The sequence below is a fragment of the Seriola dumerili genome, unplaced genomic scaffold (genome assembly GCF_002260705.1).
Source record: "Seriola dumerili isolate Sdu_G_001 unplaced genomic scaffold, Sdu_1.0 BDQW01000121.1, whole genome shotgun sequence".
Classification (NCBI taxonomy): Eukaryota; Metazoa; Chordata; class Actinopteri; order Carangiformes; family Carangidae; genus Seriola; species Seriola dumerili.
Genome location: NW_019174376.1, coordinates 963,641 through 984,974, shown reverse-complemented (window position 1 = coordinate 984,974; position 21,334 = coordinate 963,641). Strand labels below are relative to the sequence as shown.

The 21,334-nt window shown below is 39.7% G+C and overlaps 1 protein-coding gene across 3 annotated transcripts in view; it reads right to left on the bottom strand.

Moving 5' to 3' along the window:
• vgll4 (vestigial like family member 4) overlaps window positions 1-21,334 on the bottom strand; it is a 41,428-nt gene that overhangs the window by 11,339 nt on the left and 8,755 nt on the right. For 2 of the 3 annotated variants that reach the window (XM_022748262.1, XM_022748263.1), the window contains exon 3: window positions 5,781-6,018. In XM_022748262.1, the coding sequence (XP_022603983.1) occupies window positions 5,781-6,018 (238 nt within the window). Of the gene's footprint in view, window positions 1-5,780; window positions 6,019-12,195; window positions 12,556-21,334 lie in introns of those variants that run through there. The other variant, XM_022748261.1, reaches the window with a different exon arrangement.

Here is a 21,334-nt window from a genome sequence, read left to right as displayed (position 1 = left end):
GTGGTAGTCACTGTGGTGGGCACTCACTGAAAGATCCCTTAATTTAAAACCCAGGGAGTCCAACCCTCAATACATAAATGATATAGTCATATATCTTGAACAATATTACACTACTCGGATCTGTCATTAAGTGCTGCCTTTTAAGTAACTGTTCACATGACACCCTGTCTTCAAGTTAACCTCAAGTTAAAGATCATGTCTGTGATCATGTGTTTGAAGACTTAAAGGATGGGGAAAAAAATAAAAAAATAAAACAGCTGTAGGTCTGTATTCTTGTAAAATATAAAAACATGTAATTTGCTTTTGCTGGCATAACAATCAGCTTTGTATGTGTCAACTTGTCTAAATACCACAATGGAAAACTAAATAAAACAAATATGAACAAATGAAGCAAACGAATGAAGCAAACTTTAAAAATATGTTTGAGTTTTCAAAAGTGTGCTTGATTTAGCTCTATAGGAGACTGCCAATTTGGTGAGTTAGTTATATTTTACTTTGAGGCAAAGATACAGGAGCTATAAAAGTTCTAGCCTTTTTCTCACAATTGTGCTCCAGAGTCTTCAGAGAAAACCTCACTACAAATCTTTGGTTGGGCAGAGGCTCATATCCTACGCCTTTAAGAAATGAATAAAGAAAGAGCAAGAAGAGAGAGAGAGATACACACACACAGGAAACATCTGGGAAAAATCAGGGTGTAGAGAGAAGACGACGACAAAAAAGAAAAAAGAAAAAACAGGAGGAGGATGAAGGCTCAACCACAGGTTACAACCAGGCCCAAGCTCTGCGAGGTCTGCAGAAACCCACAAAATGGATATATACACACAGAAATTGAGCCACAGGGCTTACCCAGGCTATGTATATAAAGTATATGAATATCTCAACACAGTTTACTCACTCCAGGCGGTAGTAGCAAGGCTGAGCGGAAGTCAGCAAGAATATTTTGCATCCTTAGAATTGAATAGTCAAACCCCAGAGGAAATACACTTTAACAGGTATAAACATACTATTATTGTTATAAATCAAGTAATCTTCCTTCACATACATTCTGTACTATAAAATATGACATAAAATTCATGAGAACACCGTGTTAAATTTTATATTATGCCTACCTAAAACAAGTAGACAGACACACCATTTCCAAACAGATCTTGGCACAGCCCTTTAAATCTCTCAGATTTTCACTCATGCAGAACCACTGATAGAAATCAAGCACATATTTGCCAGTTAACTGACTGCAGAGAAAGAGAAGTGAAGAAAATCCTTTGTTATCAAAGCTGGGACAGATCGGATATGGGAACAACCACAACAAGAAGGCAAAGAAAACATGTGAACACAGACACACAGACACACACTGAAAAGAAAAAAAAAAAATCTCCCACATGCTCTCCCCCCTCCCCTCACATGCTCACACACTACATAAATAGTCCCATGTAAAACAAGAGGGTAACAATGACTTCACCAGCCTTGGCCATGCTCACTCACACACACACATACAGAGGGGGGAGAGGGGGAGAGGGAGGGAGAGAGAGAGAGAGAGAGAGAGAGAGAGAGAGAGAGAGAGAGAGAGAGAGAGAGAGAGAGAGAGAGACTCTTCCTCTCTCTTTCTCCCCATTTGGCCTCTGGAGAAACTTCCATGAGAACAACTTACTGATGAAGTTCCCAGTAAAAAGCAGCTGCAGTTTTTGTATGCTACAGTACTTACTGCAGCAAACTGACTAAGTTAGATTTTGCTTTTTGATCCTACTTCTGCGGCGCTACATTTCAGAGTAACATAGCATGAATGTGAGAGAAAGATTACGTACTACTAAAAGCATGTAGCTTCATTTCCAACCTGAATGATTGTGCATATGTTTTTTTCAGCGATACAAATAATGAAGTGAAAAGAAATGGCAATTCAGGCGAATTATTAGGAAGACACTGAGAACAAGAAGAACATGAAAAAGGAACATTTGCTCCAAGCAATGACTAACAGGCCTCATTTGGTGAAAATCTTAAAATCAGGTCAATTGGCCGAGTTCCCCACAATCAGTCTTAGTAATTATGTGTTCACAGTATATAGAAAAACACACAATATTGTTGCAATGAAAGACAATAAATTCCTAATTCTGATATACTCCCCAGCTTTCTATCTGAGGAAATCAACAAACCTAGAGCCCACTGAGTAATATGTAACATGGCTGATGCAAATATACTTTTCTGTAGTTATATTCCCCAATTAAAAGCCTATGAGCCTTGCTCTGTGACTGGCTCTTATATTTAAGGAGGAATGAAACAGCTGAGCAAGAGGACTATTATACTCGCTGGTCTACAACTCCAGAGTGGCGGGCAGGAGAGCAGGCAGCAGCAAGCTTCCAGCCCGCAGGCTCCAGTGGACAGGATAAGGCTTCTTTGTTCAAGACTCCTCCTACTCCTTAGAGAAAATGAGAACGTAGTCCCTGCTGCCTGACAAGGAGCCCACTCATCACACACACACACACACACCCACACACACACACACACACACACACACACACACACACACACGATCACAGATGGACAAGCACACATGCATGTATAGGCAGCAAACACAATGACACATGTGCATACCTGCACAAACACATGCCCACTTAGTGCAGACATACATATCAGCCTGCCACTACGACTGCCAATATTTCTAGTTAGACTTTATATGCAGAATTTACCATGCCATAAACTTTCATCTATCTTGCCTGTTAATACTGACCCATATAAAAAAAATTAAAAAAAAGCTTGCGTTGGTTCTGAGTTTTCTCTCTGAGCCAAGTTGTGTACCACCCCCCGCCCCCCTCGACTTCAACTTAGACAACAAAAGAAACCTGAGCTTCCACCTTCATGGCCCCGCCACATGTTTAAGGTGTCAGGTGTCTGTCTGTGTCAACGCTCACCGAGAATATGACTGAACCTACGGACAATAGACAGCCAACGACAAGCAACTCGACAAAAACTCACACTGTTTAGAAGCTGATGTAGTCAGCACACATGAAAACAGCAATTCAAGCAAAACGGGGAAAAAAAAGTTGTTGTTTTTTTAAGAGAGGAGAATGAACACAAAAGCTTCTCAACATGCAGAAACAGTCGACACTGAGCAGCGCAATCAGTGCAGACAAAAAAAACAAGCTACACAGATAGAAGCAGCCAGCAAAATCCAACAGCTAGAACGGTGTCAGATAACCATCTCTCATATATCTGAGTGAGTCTGTGTGTGTATGTGTATGTGGTGGTGGGGTTTGCAGGGGTTCTTTTTCTGGTTTTTCTGTCTAGATTTTTCCCAAGAACTAAGTCCATCATTTTCAAATTATGCCTAATCACTGTTCCTACAATTGACAAATGAGTTAAATGAAGCAGAAAGCTCATGTATGTTAAATAAAGATGAGTCGACTGTGAAGGGCCCTACAGTGTTTTCTTTAAACCACTATTTTTAGCCTTTTCTGTAACGACAACCGATCATTCTCCACTTTAGTGTAATCACTGTTCTTTGGACAGGCAATGAGGAGGAAAACTTTTCAGAGGCTGACTCTGACTGCAGGTCTCAACAAGTCACTCTGCAGTTACCTTTGCCAGGGTAAGAATGCCCTCAGAGAAACCTCAAATTAAATGACTAAAAATAAGACACTTTTTAGGATGGCCTTGAGGCAAAGAGGTTGAAAAAAAAATATCTTGATGAAGCTTTGTGAAATAGAAAGAAGCCCTGAATTTGGCTCCTAGCAAGTCAACTAGCAATTGACTGTTCTTGGGTAGAAACCTACAGCTCAGAGAGTCAAATGACTTCAAGGTCATAATTAAAATAAAGATTAAATAAAGGGATTATATCTTATCATGGGTTACTTCTAGGAAATAATCATGGATGGATTCAAAAGCCTTAACCATTGCAGATGTTTTTCTTTTTTAAACTGCATCAGTTTTATTTTTACAAAACCTAAAAACTGCAACACCAACTGAAAGCTGATATGACAATAAGGCCCATTGTACTGTGGCACACCAACTTACAAAATGAAATCCAACTTGTGATACATGAGTAGGAGCATTTGCTTATCAATGTATGCAGAAGTTAACCGCATGGTGCATGAAAAATATCTCACAGAGAGTGAAAAACAACTGAGACAACAGAATAATACACTGAGTGGGAAGATGGATTTACAGCCTGGTTTGACTACAGAGTATAATGTTAATTCTCCCACCACTGACACATCCATAACAGAAAGCAAGATGAGTCTGCACAAATGTCACAACGCGCAAGCTAATCCTCTGTTATGTGAGCCCAGAGGGTCACAAGATGAAGGAACAAAGACCCTTCCCCTTGTGCCACAAGAGCAACTTGATTTAACAGTCATAAGATCCCTGCCTCGTTGTACAGTCAACTGAACATATACATTGGTTGTGTAAAAGGCTTTAAACCATTGTAGAATAAACTGAACGGCCACTGCCTCATCAATAATTACTAAATACAGTTCTACTGGTAGAACTTTGGAGCTATGGAGATGTGACAGGAAAGTTGTGTATATATGTAGTGTATTTATGTTATGTTTTAGAGCTTTAGAACATACTGAACATACAGCTCATTGGAACGAGTGGATTATACTGCAGGAGCGATTTGAGAAACTGGAATTTCTCTGACTCTCCATTGCAATCCATTGTCATTTCTGTGAATACAAACTGACTACAGCTGCCATCTTTTTTTTTTTTTCTTTTTTAAATTTAAAAGGAGGTAAGCGTTTGATATTCAGAATAATTATGTGGAGTGTTCCTCCAACAGTGAATTCAATTCAGCTATTTGGTACAGTAATTTTGTTTTCATATGTGCAAATGTTCATGTGCTAGCATACACATCTACACATGCATCTGAGTTTGCAAATGCTTAGCTACATAAATATACTGCCAGTAAATGTGCTCTACTCTTAATCCAGGGCTTCCATTGTGTCACCTCACAGCCATGTGGGTGACAAACAGGTGGAAATTAAGTGGCATAAAAACAACACCAACCATTAATTCTGGATGTTATCTGTGGCTTCAGCAACATGCCGTATTGGTAAGAGCTAGCATGCATGAAAAACTGCACAGCTCCACCTAACACCTTCTTGACTGTGTCTGCAATAAATAGCGATGGCTGGAGTCCCATGACTGACTCAGTCAAACCAAGAAAGAGAGGGAGAGAAAGAGCTCTGACACCACTGCCCCTGGCCCCAACACTCCTTCACCACCAATCAGCGCTCCAGAATCTCTGGAATCTCTGGAAGTGGGAATGTGGGAACGTTGGAGATGTGAGTAATCTTTCTGTTGTGCAGTCCCTGTTTCCAAGCTTCCAGAGATCTGCGGCTATAAGGAGAACACTGTGGAGCCAGCTAAACCTGGCGTAGCACCCTGGAGTCCAAACTGGGACTTCGGAGAAAGCCTGCCTGTGCACAGCTTCACCAAGCAAGGAGCCCACGAACACATGGCCAAGAGAAACACTTGCATACACAAGTAAAAAATGGCTTCTTTTAAAAACAGTGAGTTTACTGTGTGTATGTGTAGCTTCTAGGAAAGCAAAGTGGCTTTTTCATAGGCTACAGTGTGTTTTTGTCAGAAAGAGAGAGACAGACAGAAGAGAGAAGGGTGCAGTGATAGAAAAATGGAGATCCATATTTGTTTTCTAGCACCTCCGGAAATTAATATAGAGAAAATAACCTTATTTCAAGGTCTAATTAATGGATTTTATTAGAATGTGTGCAAGTGCCTGTTCACTCATGCAGCTACAAATATGTGTGTTTCATGTATGTACTCACAGCTGTGCAGCAAACAGTCGGCTCATCTTTGCCACATGTTCATTGTCGTCCATGTCGCTGTCCCCCTGGTCCCCGTTCAGCTTCCTCTTGGTCGGGCTGATGGGAGGAGGACCTGTCCTGTGGCTGGAGATGGAGGAGGACGATGAGGAGGATGACGATGAAGAGGAGGATGATGAGGAGGAGGACGAGGATAGGGACAAGGACTGGAGTCTGGGGTCCCCCCTCAAAGCTGCTTCACCTGAGGTGGGAGGATAGCAAGGGAAAAACGAAGAAGAGTTTTTAATAATGTTGAAAAGTGCATTTCAAAAAAGAACTGTGTTATTATACAATTGGAATATTCATTAAGATTGTAAAACAACAGTTGACCATAGTTTTGGTAGTTTCAAACATGACTGAGACTGCACTGACAGTTGCGAAGTTGCTGTCAACTCACGTGCTTACACTTTAAACAGGGTGCATAGCCATGAATGTAAATTATGGTAATTAGTCAAAATTATGGTATTTTCAAGTAGAAGGCAACTGTTTTATTGCCTCTTTAAACAGTCTGACCACAAAAACTACTTCATGACAGTGTTTTACTGTACAGGCTGTGTTTCTGCTCAAATTTTGGATTTTGTTGACATACAGTTTGCTGAGAGAGGCACAAACCTCTGGCATGAGCAGAGGAGTATCTGGTTATGAATGTTTTGGAAGAAATAGTTGTGGATGGGTTCTGCGTGTGTGTGTGTGTGTGTGTGTGTGTGGTGTGAACTATTTCTCTCTCTCTGTCTGACTCTCTCTGCTTCCCTCCAGTCCCTGGTACAGAAGGCCTACAGAGTCGTCAGTGAGTGGGAGTAAGAGCAAAAGAGAATCAGGAAAACTACCACTGGCTCTGTCTCAGGACGGGGACTTTCCACTGCTTCGGCCTCATGTATCTGTCTGACTTTTCCCAAACAAAACATAAAGCCTGGACTGAAACTCCCATTACAATTCACAGCTTTCTCTATAACTACTCACATACTAAAAAACAAGTTAATAACACTAGACCACCAATCCCCTGCAATGCAACACCAACTGGTTTCTCCTGTGCCTTTTCAAATTATTTCATATTAAATCCCATATTAAACTGCAGTGTTGATTATATTTTGGAAAATGGTTTATTTATCCTGCAGAATCCTATTATTTATCTATCCTGTTTGTTTACTGCAAAAATTTTCTGAGCTGTCATAATCGAAAGAGGAAGTTACCTGTAAACTACAGTGTTCTTTTGGAGGAAGAAACAACTTTTGGAGGCATGAGGTCAAAAAATCTGGGTAGCAACCAGTTTAAACCGATCTGAAAACAAATATTCATTCAGTCATTCAGAAGGCAGTAGCCTGCACACACACAGACTGAAAAGACTTTGTAATGTAATGAAATGTGTGCTCTATTCAAACACCATTCCCCATGTATGTTTAGTTTTAGCATGGCCTCCGAAACACCGCAGCAGTTCCCCCCCCCCCCCCTCTCTCTCTCTCTGGCATGTTCCTGCTCGCCCCACTGTGTACCATGGCAACAAGGGTGACATCATTGTTTTTGGCAGGACAGAGAGGTGGCAATAAAAGAAGAGAGACTGCGATACCGCACTGTCCAATCAGGATCCACGACACAGACGAGCTTATTAGAGGTACAGTAGTGAAGTGCTCAGCAAGGGGTGAATCTGCGAGTGTTGACCGTATGCAGTCAAACACTCTTGACCAGACTACACAACTTAACATTACATCCAGTTAGTTGTATCTAAAACTAACTCTGCCTAGCAATAAATCCTACATTCATGAAGGTTATGATATTGAGTTCACATTTTGACAGAGCTTTAGAGAGATGATTAGCCTTTTAACAGTAAACTGTGTGTATTAGTGTTTCTGAAGCAGTCAAATGTAACAGAATATGACATTCTGAATATGTCAGCAGCAGCCACAATAAAGTGTAGAAATAGGCATTAGGACAGAATGACAATGCTAGAAAAGACCAAAACAATTTGTGCAATTTATGCCTCAAATCAAGAGAGAGATATGGGAACAAGGAAATAAGGTTAACCTACTCATAAAATCACTGACAATAAGACAGGCTCTGATACACATGGAAAAGTATGTTGCAGTTTATCCTGTATATATGAGAAATAATGTAATCACTCAAAGTACAGCAATTTATAGGCATATAGTATCTATATTACTACATTTCTACATATTTATTCAATACATGAAGAGCCCCTTCAATATCATAAGATTTTTTCTTTTGATTTTCTTGTTAAACCAGCAGGCAATCAGTAGGAATAGGGCTGTATCACAACAGTAAAACTCTACTCTCCTTTTCCCTCTCTGCTCTCTCAGTTCATTAGGTCCACATGATCAAAGCCTATTTGTCTTGACAGAACTTCAAACAGCTTGGAGTCAGGATGAGATTGGATTACAAATGGAGGTGAACCTATCTATCTCTTCATTTCCCTCTCTCTTTCTCTCGTTTCTTCTTTCAGATGCTTAAAAAAAAAAGATGAGCCATAGCATGTAATTTCTTCTCTCTGCATAGCAAAAAACCTGAAATTGGCCCTCTGACTTGCCTTTATATTATCATTTAGTCCATAGAGGTTTTAGTCTTTAAATACTCAAAAGGACACTCTTCCACAGAAGTTCTTGTCTGTCTGATGTGATGCGATATCTCCGGATGTTAGATTGGTTTGATCTCTGACAGAGAGAGGAAAGGAGAGCAAAGCAAACAGACAAAGAAGGAGAGAGGCTGACAAAAGTGCATGGCTCTGAGGAGGTTTTCAATCTTGTTTATTTTGTCCTGTTCAGCAGCAAAAAGGGACAGTCAGCATTCCCCTGCACCCCTCACTGTCAGGCCTACAACTGATAGTAGCTTTTCAGAGGGAAAAGGGAGAGCAGGGGAAAGAGAGATAGATGAACAAATTGACGAACAGAGAAAGAGAGGCACAGAGTGCTAGAACCCTGCAGTGTGGTCAAATAGTGCTATTTTTTAACAGAGTCTAAGAGCAAATTAACTGCCAAAAACAAAAATATCATCACATTTTAGTATGGTTGGGTAACAAAAAGATTTTAAATTAAATGGGAGCACTGGGATGGTGTTGTATTGCAGGAGACTGGAGCCTAAAGTTAGCATTTCTTTACAATGCTGCCAATGTAGGCAATTTGGTGTTGGTGAGCAAATCAATTAACTTTCTTCATCGGTTATTATAACAACTTTAATGTAATAATTTGATCCTTTGAATGTTATTAATGCCCAGCTAGAAATTCACTTCTTTGGTCTACACGTTAGCATGATAACATGGTTCGACTCCAGCTCTTCTTAGCTGCCATGCTACCTAGCATCATAATTACTGGTTGATAGCATTTCAAGGCCAACAACAATAAAAAAAACTTCACGAATGCTGGTATGCGTTGTGCATGAATAGGGTTGGATATTAATTATCATTTAGCATGAATTCCCAGAACTGCTTCCCCTTCAAAACATATTTCAAATATGCAAACCTATTCATCTTGTGAAACATCCATATATCCACCAAGGAGTGCAACCCAAGAAGGCAATGCTACATGGAATTTTTAGTTATGGAATACAGACAGAGAAGTTAATCGGGACAGGCAGATAAGAAAAGACAGACACTGTAGATGAACGTCACTTATCTCTTATCAACCAAACTTTGTCAGTAAATTAAAAGTCAGAATCAGTGTTATTATAACGCGACTAAGACAGCTAGAATCATTATCAACCTTTCAATTCATTATAAGCATATAAACACCAAAGTATGATTCTATTTGTCATTTTGTTTTACAGATGGACTGGCAACCTATCCAGGGTGTACCCCGCCCCTGCCCAATGTCAGCTGGGATTGGCTCCAGCCCCCCGTGACCCAATAAGGATAAGCGGTATAGAAAATGGATGGATAGATATTGTTTTACAATCATGTGCCAGAAAAGCCACATATAGGGAACTAGATAAAGATCAGCATACTAATACAAAACTTTAGCTGTCAATTAATCAGCCCAAAAACCAGTACGCACAACGACATTGTCCCATTGATTTTGTTTTTTACAGCATTGACAATATGATATCTCACTTCACATTCTTCAAACAAAACATTAAGCATTAGATTACTGGAGAGGTCAAGATAGTGGAAAGTATCCAAACACTTTATTCCAACCATTACTATTACACCTATTTGTCCTAATAATGTGTGTGTGCACATCCATGAGATAAGTGGTTAAGTGTCACATCTTCACTTGCAAATAAATTCTGCTCTCAGGACAGTTTATCAGTACATACGACCATGTATGTTTATGTTTGTCAGGGAATGTATTTTGAGTATGAGTGCTCATGCATACAATAACAAGTCAGCGCACCCACAATATCACAAAGCCCCTCCAGCCTTCTTGGCTCAACATGTTTGAACATGAAGGGCTTTTCTTTCACTCTTTTTACCGATTGGCCCTTTTCCCTGTTATTTTAATCTTTGTTTTCTTATCATGAGGCACATGGAGTCAGATTTTAGCTCAGTCAGCTAAAAACAACACACACAAAACACCCAGAAAAACAAATAATGGACTAATCCTGCAGAGATGAGCTTCCAGAGATAGAAATAAAGTATTGTGCCTGAATTCATCATGTCAAAGAGACACCCAGAGGATATACAAGTATAAAAATACCACTAAACCCCCTGCTTCACTCCTGTAATTTTCTTCACTGAGACAGACAGGATGAAACCTGAGAAAGGTGAAGCTTTACAGAGACACAGATACCCCCCCATTCTGATTGGCTTCAATCCCAGGCCAGTGGTAGTTTTATCTGCTACACCATCACTGCACAGAAGAGTGAGCTTTAAGAAAACGGTCGCAAAAATTTCCTAAGAATGCCATGTGTGCCTAAACTGCTGAGCAAAACACACCTAAAAATGACATACCTAGAAGCAAGAATCTTACCTGCAATTTGCCAAACAGGAATTACAGCAACACAAAACTTTCCCCCCCAGAAAGCATTAGAAACAGACAAAAATAAACACTGTTAACAGAGGCAGAGGATCACATGCTCAACCACTGAAAAAAACTTAGTGTGCTTCTGCTGCTAATAGTTTCAGTCGAAGCCAGCCTCAACATAGTAACTCATCTCTACAAACTTATTATGCTGCAGCCACAGCTCTTCTGCCTCTACCTGCTCTAATAAATGGTGCTTGGCCATCTGCAATAGAATACATCCCTGACCCTCTTTGCAAAGCTTCAAAATGGTTTTCAGTTGCAACACAAGCGCTACAAGAAGGTCATTAAATGCTGATGGCAGATTGGAGCTGCTCCATGCTAACTTTTTCTACCAAGTCTTGTGTCCATATAAAAATCTGAAAATATCAATCTTACATTTGAAGTTAAAGAAGTGTTTTGTCAATGCTAACAGAGTTGCATGCTGCAGTGTGAGCCAGAGACAGGGCAGAGGAAGGAACTTGCAGTTAGCCCACAGAAAGACTGGATGATATTACAACAGCTGACATGTGAGCACTGAGAGCAGAGGAAAGGAGGATAGATACACTACTCCAAAGTCAGACACTGCAAAGAAATGGAGGCTCTTGCTCTGTGTGTTCATGACATAACATGAAATCCTATACTACAATGCTTGAAATAACTTAAGTCCACAGACGAGAAGAGAAGTCTCAGCTCTCATCAAAAAAACATTCAAAACATTTCAAACGCAATTTACTGTTTGTTCTACTGGATTACAAATCACAAAACAACTCTCTGTGTCAATTCTTGGAGGCTTTGTCAGAATGTGATTCATCTAAACGCAGACATTTAACCACAAACATCACAAAGTTAGGAATGTAAAGGGTTGATATGAATAATAAGAGAGCACAGAGAATCAGAATAACTGAGGAACTAGTAATACAGAGTGAGTCAGCCATAGGAAAAGAGCCATGAAATTCACACATTGCTTACAGACTGTTCAGCCTTTGATCTCAAATAATTAACCAAGTCTTCTTCTTGGGAGGCAAGCAGTCATTAATATAGAAAATGATAAGAGAGGCCAATAAACACACTTCCAGTCGTCTAGATAACGAGCAAATAGTTAGAAATGAAAATTGAAGCTAACGTTGCTAACGGTTATAACGTCAACTACGCTCCATGGCAAAATAACGTACGTTGGCATTAAGTTGAAACTGTTGAAAAGTTATTACCAGTTTGAGTCAAGGAGAAATAAATTTAACAAACATGTTATTGTTAAAATCAGAAAACTTTCCTCTGTTAGGCTTGTTGAAAGTAAAAGCGTAGCAAAGTAACTGCAGTGAAAACTTGGATCAACAACGGTAACGTTAACTCGCAGCCTAACGGCAACGGCCACTTCCAACTTTTAAAAACAACCGTCATAAAGCTCACGGACAGCCACAAACATTTCCTTTTACCTTCGTAGCAGAGAATACCAATGTTGTTGTTCATTTTGTCCAGGTACTGATAGTTCAACAGGTCCATTTTCGTTAGTAGCATTTATCGAGTTTTTACAAAAAAAAAAGAAAAAAAAAAAAAAAAAGACCAGCTTTTTTTTTCTTCTCCGCTCAAGCGACGGTCAAAAAGCTAAAGGCCCAGCCTCCAACTTTAGTTTTGTACAAACCCCCTTAATAAAATAAAAACCGGCGAAGAATATCGAAACCTGATTCCCCCAGTTATTCTAATGATCTTAGGACACTTTTTTGGAAATACGGGTATGTGTATCAATAAAGAGCAAAAATAAAAAAAAGAGTAGCGTCAGTTCTCCTCACAGCCAGCTGTAAGTCGACTGCACTGACACGCAGGCTATGCTTGGTATGACTCCTATGCTGCACCAGTGGTTTCCTCTGCTGCTGCGAGGGGCGCACTGGGCATGCTCGCTAAATCCCTTGAGCGCCTCAAATATCAGGGATGTTTTACGCGCAAGATCAGCCTCTCCAAACACATCCAGAGAAAGAGTGGGGCGGGGGTGCTGAAGTAATCTCGTATTCATTTTTTTCAAGGAAGGATACAACACAGTTAAAAAGTATCACGGTAGTCACGGTGCTGCAGTTCTGCCAAAGGATATTAAACATGCCCAAGATTACTCAGGTACAACAGACGCACATCAAGTCCCTCTGGGAAAATAAAAGCGATAACTGAGATTGAAAGGTGCCGTAAAAATATGTACAGGTTGTTATAACCTTCAGACGGCGTGTAGGTCCCTGCAGGAATATTTTTTTGATAGCACAGAGGCTATAAATTTTGATAAATCAGTATGGGAACAATGCAGAGCTTATAGATGGAAGCAGGGAGATAAGAAAAAGGAAAAGACAGAAAAAAGGTACAGTAAAAACATAAAAATCATAATCACAGTGACAAAAAAGAGCCAGGAGGGTAACTATGCTTCTCTTTATACTTACTGATTCTGCTTATAAACCTTTTCTTTAAATAGACTAAACAATTCATAAAAAATAATCATCAGATTAATTGATAAGGCAGTCCTAAAATAATATAAACAGACTTTTTATTCGCAAGAAGGTAGTGTAAACATTCTAAATGCAATATGAGAACATGTTTGTCATTTGCCTGTAGTTGTTGTACAAATGGAAGGAAAAACAAGCTTCACCGTGTTGATTTTAATGGATAAAAGTTATTCAAGGCCCAGTGAGGTCTCCTCACACCCAGTGTGGCTCTCTTCTGCCCCCTGGTGCCCGTAGAAGGGCTAGACCCAGGATTTGTCCTCAACAGATGGGAAATTGGATGAAAAGAGGAAATAAGTATGGGCATCATAGATGAATAGAATGTGAATATGATGTTCATATTACTGTCATCGCATGACAAGGTTTTTGTGGAAAGAGAAGAGAGCAACTTCCTCAGGGTATCTGACTGGGACACTAATGAGCAGGGTGGAGCTGTGACACATCACCCGCAAACTCACAGACACGGAAATGAGCAACATCGTGACAGGTTCAGACAAAAAACGAAATACCTGTGAGCTGTTATTGCAAACTCAATAAGTACAAATTATCCAGTTTTGAAGTAAAAATGAAATATATTTTCAATGCCACACAAACTGTGGCAAAAATGGAATAGCCTTTTTCCAGTCTTGTACCCCAACTCTTGTAAGACATCTAAAGGAAGAGATAAAGCTTTCAAGCAGGTGGATTTACTTCCCTTTCCTGGGTTCCATGCTGTAGACTACATTTATCAGCTGGTTGGCTGAGCCCTTATTCAACCCCAAAGTCACGGCTGCTTCGCTGACCTCTGTCTCACTACATAGGCCTCTCTTAACTTCAAGCATCGCTCAAAACTGGATTAACAGACTAATTATACGGAGGAATTTACCCCCCGTCTCTCACCCCCTCTCTCATTCACATGCACAAGCCACAACTACAAAACAAACACAAACACAGTGTGTAGGCTATGCATCCATAAAAAAACAAAAAAACAAACAAAAAAAACACTCATACACCCACTCTACCCTGCTCCACAAACACACATCATTCTAGACACCTCCCCCCTTCTTTCTTGTACACACACATACACACAATGGCCTCTCCCCTCCTCCCTCCCAGCCTCCCCCTCTCATGCTGGCTCAGAACTAAGGAACATGGTTCTTGTCTCATTGGACGGCCATTGTTTCCAGTTTCACATATAACAAGGCTGAGTTTAGACAGAGAGTCCATTCAGCACTACTGCAGCTACTACAGCTGCTGCTTCATGTTACAAAACAGGCTTAAACTACATAAATGTACATCTAAAAAGTAAAAGGCACTGAAACTGAACTTTGCTCACTATAGCTTAGTTTATATTGGATTATGTATTGTATTATGTACAATGTTGTTTCAAGAGGCAAAAATAAAAAATTTTTGTCAGCATTACAAAGTTCTGCAGTGTCACAACTTTTTGGGAAATATTGCCTTGTTTTAAACTACAAAGCCGAAATAAGACAGCTCAACTAGTTCAGGTGGCAAGTACAATCCAAATATGCACACAGTGTCTTCCACAACACTGACATTTGGACACATTTTCAGGCTGATGGAGAAAAGAAGTCATTCTTTTCACTGCAGGATGAAAAACAGACTAGTGCCCCCCTATGGCCATTTACTAACAGACAATGGATATGTCACTTGACTTTAAATAACTGCCTATCATTACAGCCAGAGGTGGAAAACAAAAGATCGAATCAGCTTTTAAATAATAGATTTTTGCCTAATTTAGATAAAACAGAGCAATTAGAAGTATTATTTTCACAGGAAAAAAAATCTGTAATGTTGGTTTACAATGAGTATGTGTTATAGTTATATATTTAACCATTACTATGACTATGATAAAGTTTTTACTTGAATTACAAGCTAAGAAATTACCCAGACAGATATCTCCACCTTTTAACAGAAGGTTGACGTAGGCTGATCTAACATCTAACAAATTTCTTTGGTAAATACGGTAAATAGAGTAAGGTTAAAATGTAAAACAATTCAAACCAGAGCACCATTTTTAGAAAATCTAAATATCAGGGCGAAAAGTTTGTCTTGTGTCTAGGCTGCATGTACCTCAGTAACAAAAAATGGTTTTATTTTATAACTTTATCAGCATCCCCAGGCAGTGAGTTAGTAGCCTGAGTAAAAACTGAGAGAAACAGGATACAAAATTTGAACAATTCAACAGAGCAGATCTGTCACACATTTTAACCAAGTCCTTGACAATACTTGGAGCCAGCTCACTGAAGCCTCTACAGCAAGATAAATACTTAATGGCTCTCCAAAAACCTTTTTTGGACTATTAAGACTGTCAAAAAAGACTAAAATGTAACATTGAGTGCTTCGATTCCTCAATTGCCTAAAATGGACTCTTGACATTTTTGCCAAGACTTTGTGCCTTTCATGTGTTAAATTTGAAATCTTGGTAATGGACTGAGGATGACTGCAACCTTTTATTCTAAAAACTCTATTAAATCTCTTTATACTAATAAAGTCATCATAAACAAAATGACCATGTCATTTTAACACTGATCATCATCATTATCATTTGTTCTACAAAGTGCTTCATGTCCTATTTAACAATTAACTTAGTCTGTACTGTGCACATCAATGTAACATATTCCCTAATATTCTAGGCTGTGTGTACTTTAACATACACATTTGTCTTGCAGCTACCACAAAAACCTGACTTAGAATTTACTTATAAAGGCAAACACAGCGTCTTTGTTCTGGCCTGGCAGGCTGTAAGATTGAATAAGTATACTAAGGAGATTAATGGTTACACAACAAATTGGTGAAATTCCACCTCTTTCTTCCATAGGGACAAGTTCTTACACATAACTTAGCCTGCTGTGGTAATAACCTTTTCTTCCCACATGGTTCCCCAGCTTGTTTTCTTCAGCATGACTCACAAGTGTCAAAGTAAAATGCTCGCTGTGAGGGCTGATGATTGACAATTATGTCAGCTGTAGGAAAAGGCAGGCTGTGGCATTGTCCTTGTTAGAAAAAGCATAGGAATCTACATCATTACATGTAAACTTTTGTGGGAAAGAATCAATCAATGCTACTAAACCTTAATTACATCAATGAACAATTGGTGGCTGGTTTATGAAATCCTCCATTCACCAAGTATGTTCTAAAGTTAGATGCCGGTAATCAGGTTTGAATTATGCTCAGTAATAATTTCGTTTCTAACTAAAATGGGGTAAATGATCCACATGTACATCCCCCCGCACACCCATCTTTCATTCACTGCAACCCATCATTCTTCTTTCCTCTCACCAACCCCCGTGCTTCCTGGTTGCTATTTATTTGTCTAATCTATCAGGACAAGGCACTACCAGCCCTACTTAATCTCCTGCGGTGTTGTGTGTCTCTTTTGGAACAGGTCTGGGCTTCTCCAGGGAGTGGGTGTGTCAGGATAACAACACAGCACAGGCCAGGTGGTGATTCATCCTCATGCTTTATTAACCCACTGCAGTGTTGTGACATATACACAGACAGAAAAAAAAAGACCATAAGATGATGTAAAAAAAACACACAAAAAAAGAAAAGGTGAATTGCTTTCACTTTCCTCACCTTTCCTGCTTTCCAACTTGATTTCAGTCTCTGTTTATTTACTTATCTTTTGAAATGGTCTTTATGCCTCGCTGAAAATGAATAAAAGAAGAAAAATGTTGGGATCTGTAAACACGATCTTAATATTTCAGGGTGGTAGAACAAGTCTCACTGGCAGAGATCAAAGGTCAAGTCCTCAATTACTTTATGGCACCTTCTGTTGAAATACCATCACATCATTACTGGCTTTGTTTACATGGTGACATAATGGATTGAAATGGTTTATCCCCTTGACATTTTTTGTCTCAGGTCTTGGTATCAGGGCGGTAACTTAACTGTGACTTTTCTACAAACCTTGAGGCTGCAAAAGGTTTGATTACAGGTTTAATGTCTACAGACACCTGACAGACCTGTATTTCAAGTTATGATCCTATGAGTTGGTGTTCCACAGTTTTTAACCAATCACAAATTTACAAACCCCCATATGGAAGGGAACAGAAACTAAAGCTTTCTGTGAAGACATTCACCTTTTCGGAGGATTCAGGGGCAGAATTACAGAGCTGCAACAAGAAACCATTACAGAAGGTTTCTGGGAGTGTTTGGATGACAATATCCTCACCATTCACCCACAGAGGAGGAAATATCAGGTTGCTGTACCAAAACAATGACAACAACAGGTGATTGTGTGGAAGCAAAGCCGTTCTGTCATTTCCCACCTTTGTGTTCCCTCACATGTCACTTGCTGTGGGTGTGTTCAATTTCAACCATTACTCAGTTTGTGCCTCCTAAGATACAAGAGTGGTATAATTCTGACACGTTTTAACTCTATATAATGAATCTGTATAAAATATGCATAGCTGGCTCAGGGTCAGACAAAATATATATTTGGAGAGGGGGGGGTTATGACAAAGATCCCCGTTTGGAACCAAACTTTAGACATTGTGGCTATATGGTCAACTACATGTCTTAACCATAGGAAGCCCACTGATGTAAACATCTCTATGCCTTGTGCGAGCTTGGTATCACAGATTATTGATAGCTGCAACCTCTGCCAAGTGAAAGCATCTGTGCCGTTTTAATCAATGTCGACCCACTGTTTTGACATTTTACAGCAGTTTGAGATGTTCTAAGGTTTATGCTGGGAATGAGTTTCATAACTCTAATGTCACATGCAGTAGTAGTGCTGCTAAGTAGGAACCAGATCACCTGTGTACTGTTATCAACAATCATTATGATTTCTCACTAATGTTCCACAATCTGCAGTGACAGAAACAAGATCAGCCAGCTGTGGCCTGTATAAAGTGTTCTTTTGCAGCCAAGACATCTACTGTAAGTCATGAGTGACCTACTCTCCCTTAAAGCCCATCTGACCTGCTTCTCTTTTGCCATTTGAGCAAACTCTCCATCTCCTCTCTCAAACTGACCTGCTGTCTATTTGCTCTTTTTTCCTCTCCTCTTTGAGTTTTCTTCTCTCATACTGTCTGCACTTCTTGCCCTATTGATTTAACAAAGCTCCTCTCTTATAATGCAATAACAGACCTCGGCAGCCTTTGTCAAATATCCATCTTGAGCCTTGTCTGTCCTTCGAGCAGTCTCCTACACTCCTCGCCTCCCACTTCCCTGCCAAATTTTGTTTACAACATAAACAAAATAAACATAAGGTTGTTGCACTCTCACATTCTGGCGATGTGAGGTTGGGTGTCCACAGTGTGTTTTTACAAGTATACAACTGACACAACTCGGATCTGATTGCAAGATGCAAATCTGAGCAGCAGGATGAGACTTAGGAACAAGAAATGTGCACGTTTTCCTTGTGCAGAGCAGCTTTCAACAGAACAATCACTCTTTCAAACTAAAATTCAGAAAAACGCATGCATCCAAATATGTTATCCAACTTTGACACTGAGGTTGTTTAATTTCTATTTTGTTGCTAATTAAAGGAAGATTAAGCCTTTCAAATATATCACAAACAGATCTTATTTCTGGTAATGGAAAATGATCGCTGCCTCTATTGACCAGTGGGACCTATGACAACATTCTTGCCATGCTAACAATTAACCGCTGGCAAACTGACCCAAGGGGCTTATCATTTATTGGCCAAGACTCCTCCTCCATGGGACAGCAGGCTCTGTGCCACCACCACTCATCTTCTGCATCTGTGCCTGAATTACAGCCTCGGTATGCTCAGACGTCGTCAACACAACCTTATCACTAAATGCCAAGGCTGCAAATACAATACATACTTTTCTGAGAGGATCGGGTTCACAAACTGTCAGGTATTACTACGAACCACCCTTCCCAAATCTGTATGTCTCAGCCATAATACTTTTTTTTTTTTTTGCATTATAAAGGCTAACTTTTTCTTTGTGAGAAGCAGTGGAATCCTTTTTCATGTCATTCTAAGTAACTATGGCGAGTGCTATCAAAAAGAGAGGAATGTAAAGTATGTGTGGTCAGCACAGCTCTGAGAAAGTTGCCTCAATGAGACAGCAGAGCTGGTATGTGACCAGTGAGCGTGGCATTTACAGAGAGCGAAATGTTACTTCAATATTTTCAGTCTGGATGCCGACATGAAGAAAAGTTGCTTTTACTCAAAGCCTTGTTAAGGACTTTGATGTACAAGTGAGGCTGGGAAACTCAAGAAAAGGTGGATGACTTGTGATACAAACTTATTCCTTCCTCTTTATGCCATTACAGGGGAATTGTGTCACAGGCAGGTGAAAAGAAGCAGCTGGTGACAACAAGTTTATCTGAGTAGCATGAGGCTGTCTACACCTTCCCCAGGCCAACACAGGATTTTGCAGGGATGATACTCATAATGGAATTAAATGTGCCTTATCAAATTTGTGAGGAAAAAAAAAAATCACTTAATGTTTATATCTAAACATAAATTGGTGAAAGTAAATCAAGTAAACCACATCTTTTCTAACCTACAACTATTTAAAAAAAAATGAACAACTGTCTTTCCACAAGTAAAAAAAAGAAGAAATGTTTTGTTTAGAAAATAAAACACTGAACAATGTACAATGGGTACTGGTGTGTAAATGTACATGTGGAGGAAAAACAAGGAAGTAAGTACATTCTTTAGTCAAAGTGAAAAACCGAAATGCTGTCTGCAGAGGCAAAACAAGGGTCGATTGTATTTAACCCCGTGACTTGGCATAGTGACCCTGTGACACTTGACCTTTGACCTTGTGGCCATGGTGGCTCCTTGCCCCCTCTAGTCTTAATGGCTGCCTGCTGAACCACGACACTAACAAAGCAGTGACGGTGACGTAAGTGCCTGTGTGCATGTGTTTTTGTGTTTGTGTGTGAGTGTGTGTGTGCGTGTGTATGTGCAAAATTGCAGAGGGAAGCGAAAGAATGATGACGTGGGAGGAGGGTAAGACAACAAAAGACAGACTGATGGTAAGGGGGGGGAAACTGGGAAGCTGTCACTTTACCCAACCAGGTTTTCATACACCATGGCTGAGCCCTTCATGAAATTCTCTCTACTCTAGTTTAGCTTTAAACCAAGCTCTCCTTCAGCATTAGGACTCACCAGTGATCAGTGACATGAACATGTGACAAGCTTGTCTTCAGCCCCATTCTTTTAAATAAAAACAAAATAAATAAATAATCACTTGGTCCATTTTGCTACTGTGTGTAAGCTACATGTAATTTTGTCAGACCAGGCCCAGGCAAGGGCAAAATATTTTGTTGTTTGCCAAATCAAAAAAAAAAAAAAAGAAGATTTACAGATAATTAAACATGATGCCTCCTTCTCCACAGATGACACATTTAAACTGTGATACTGCAACAGAGTTCAAACAGAGAAGCCATTAAATATATCCTTGGAAACTTGGCATGCTTGATGTTGATTGGAATTGAGGAACTAATCATATTTAAATACATAATTAAAAAAAACACACACACACTCAGTGACAGAATACAGTCCACAAGAAAGAGAATGGGTCCCCCCTGAAGTAAAATCAAGGCACACTGCTTTGTTTAAGTACAAAAGTACAGGTTGTTTTTAATCATTAGGCCATGATAATAAAGCATTTTTGGCTTCTTTACTTAACGAAGCAGAATACCATGATTATTAGGAGAAATCCACTCTGTCCATCACAGTGCTGGACTTTGATTAATTACATTGCAACCCTTTTTATACTTTGTCATTTGACCCACCCTAACCACAACGGAGCAATGAGCAGACAAATATACTCCAGTTCTGAGGCCTCGGTCACAGTTAATGTCAGGATTCCTACCTAACATATTGTAAATGTTATTTGTGATTAGAAAAAAAAGAGATAAAATGAGTGTGAGAGAACAAGTGCATGGATGCAGGAGATGGGACAAGTGGTGCTCTGTACATTGTCTGCACATCACTTTGACTCAGTCATCCATAAGATCTTTATGGTACCGATAAAACCTTAGCTGATAACCAATACTTATCTACTGCAGACTCCTTGACCCACACATTTATAGGAGGTGATATCTCAGAAAGTGTTGACACTTAATGACATCATAGTATCCCATTTATCAATGAACAGAT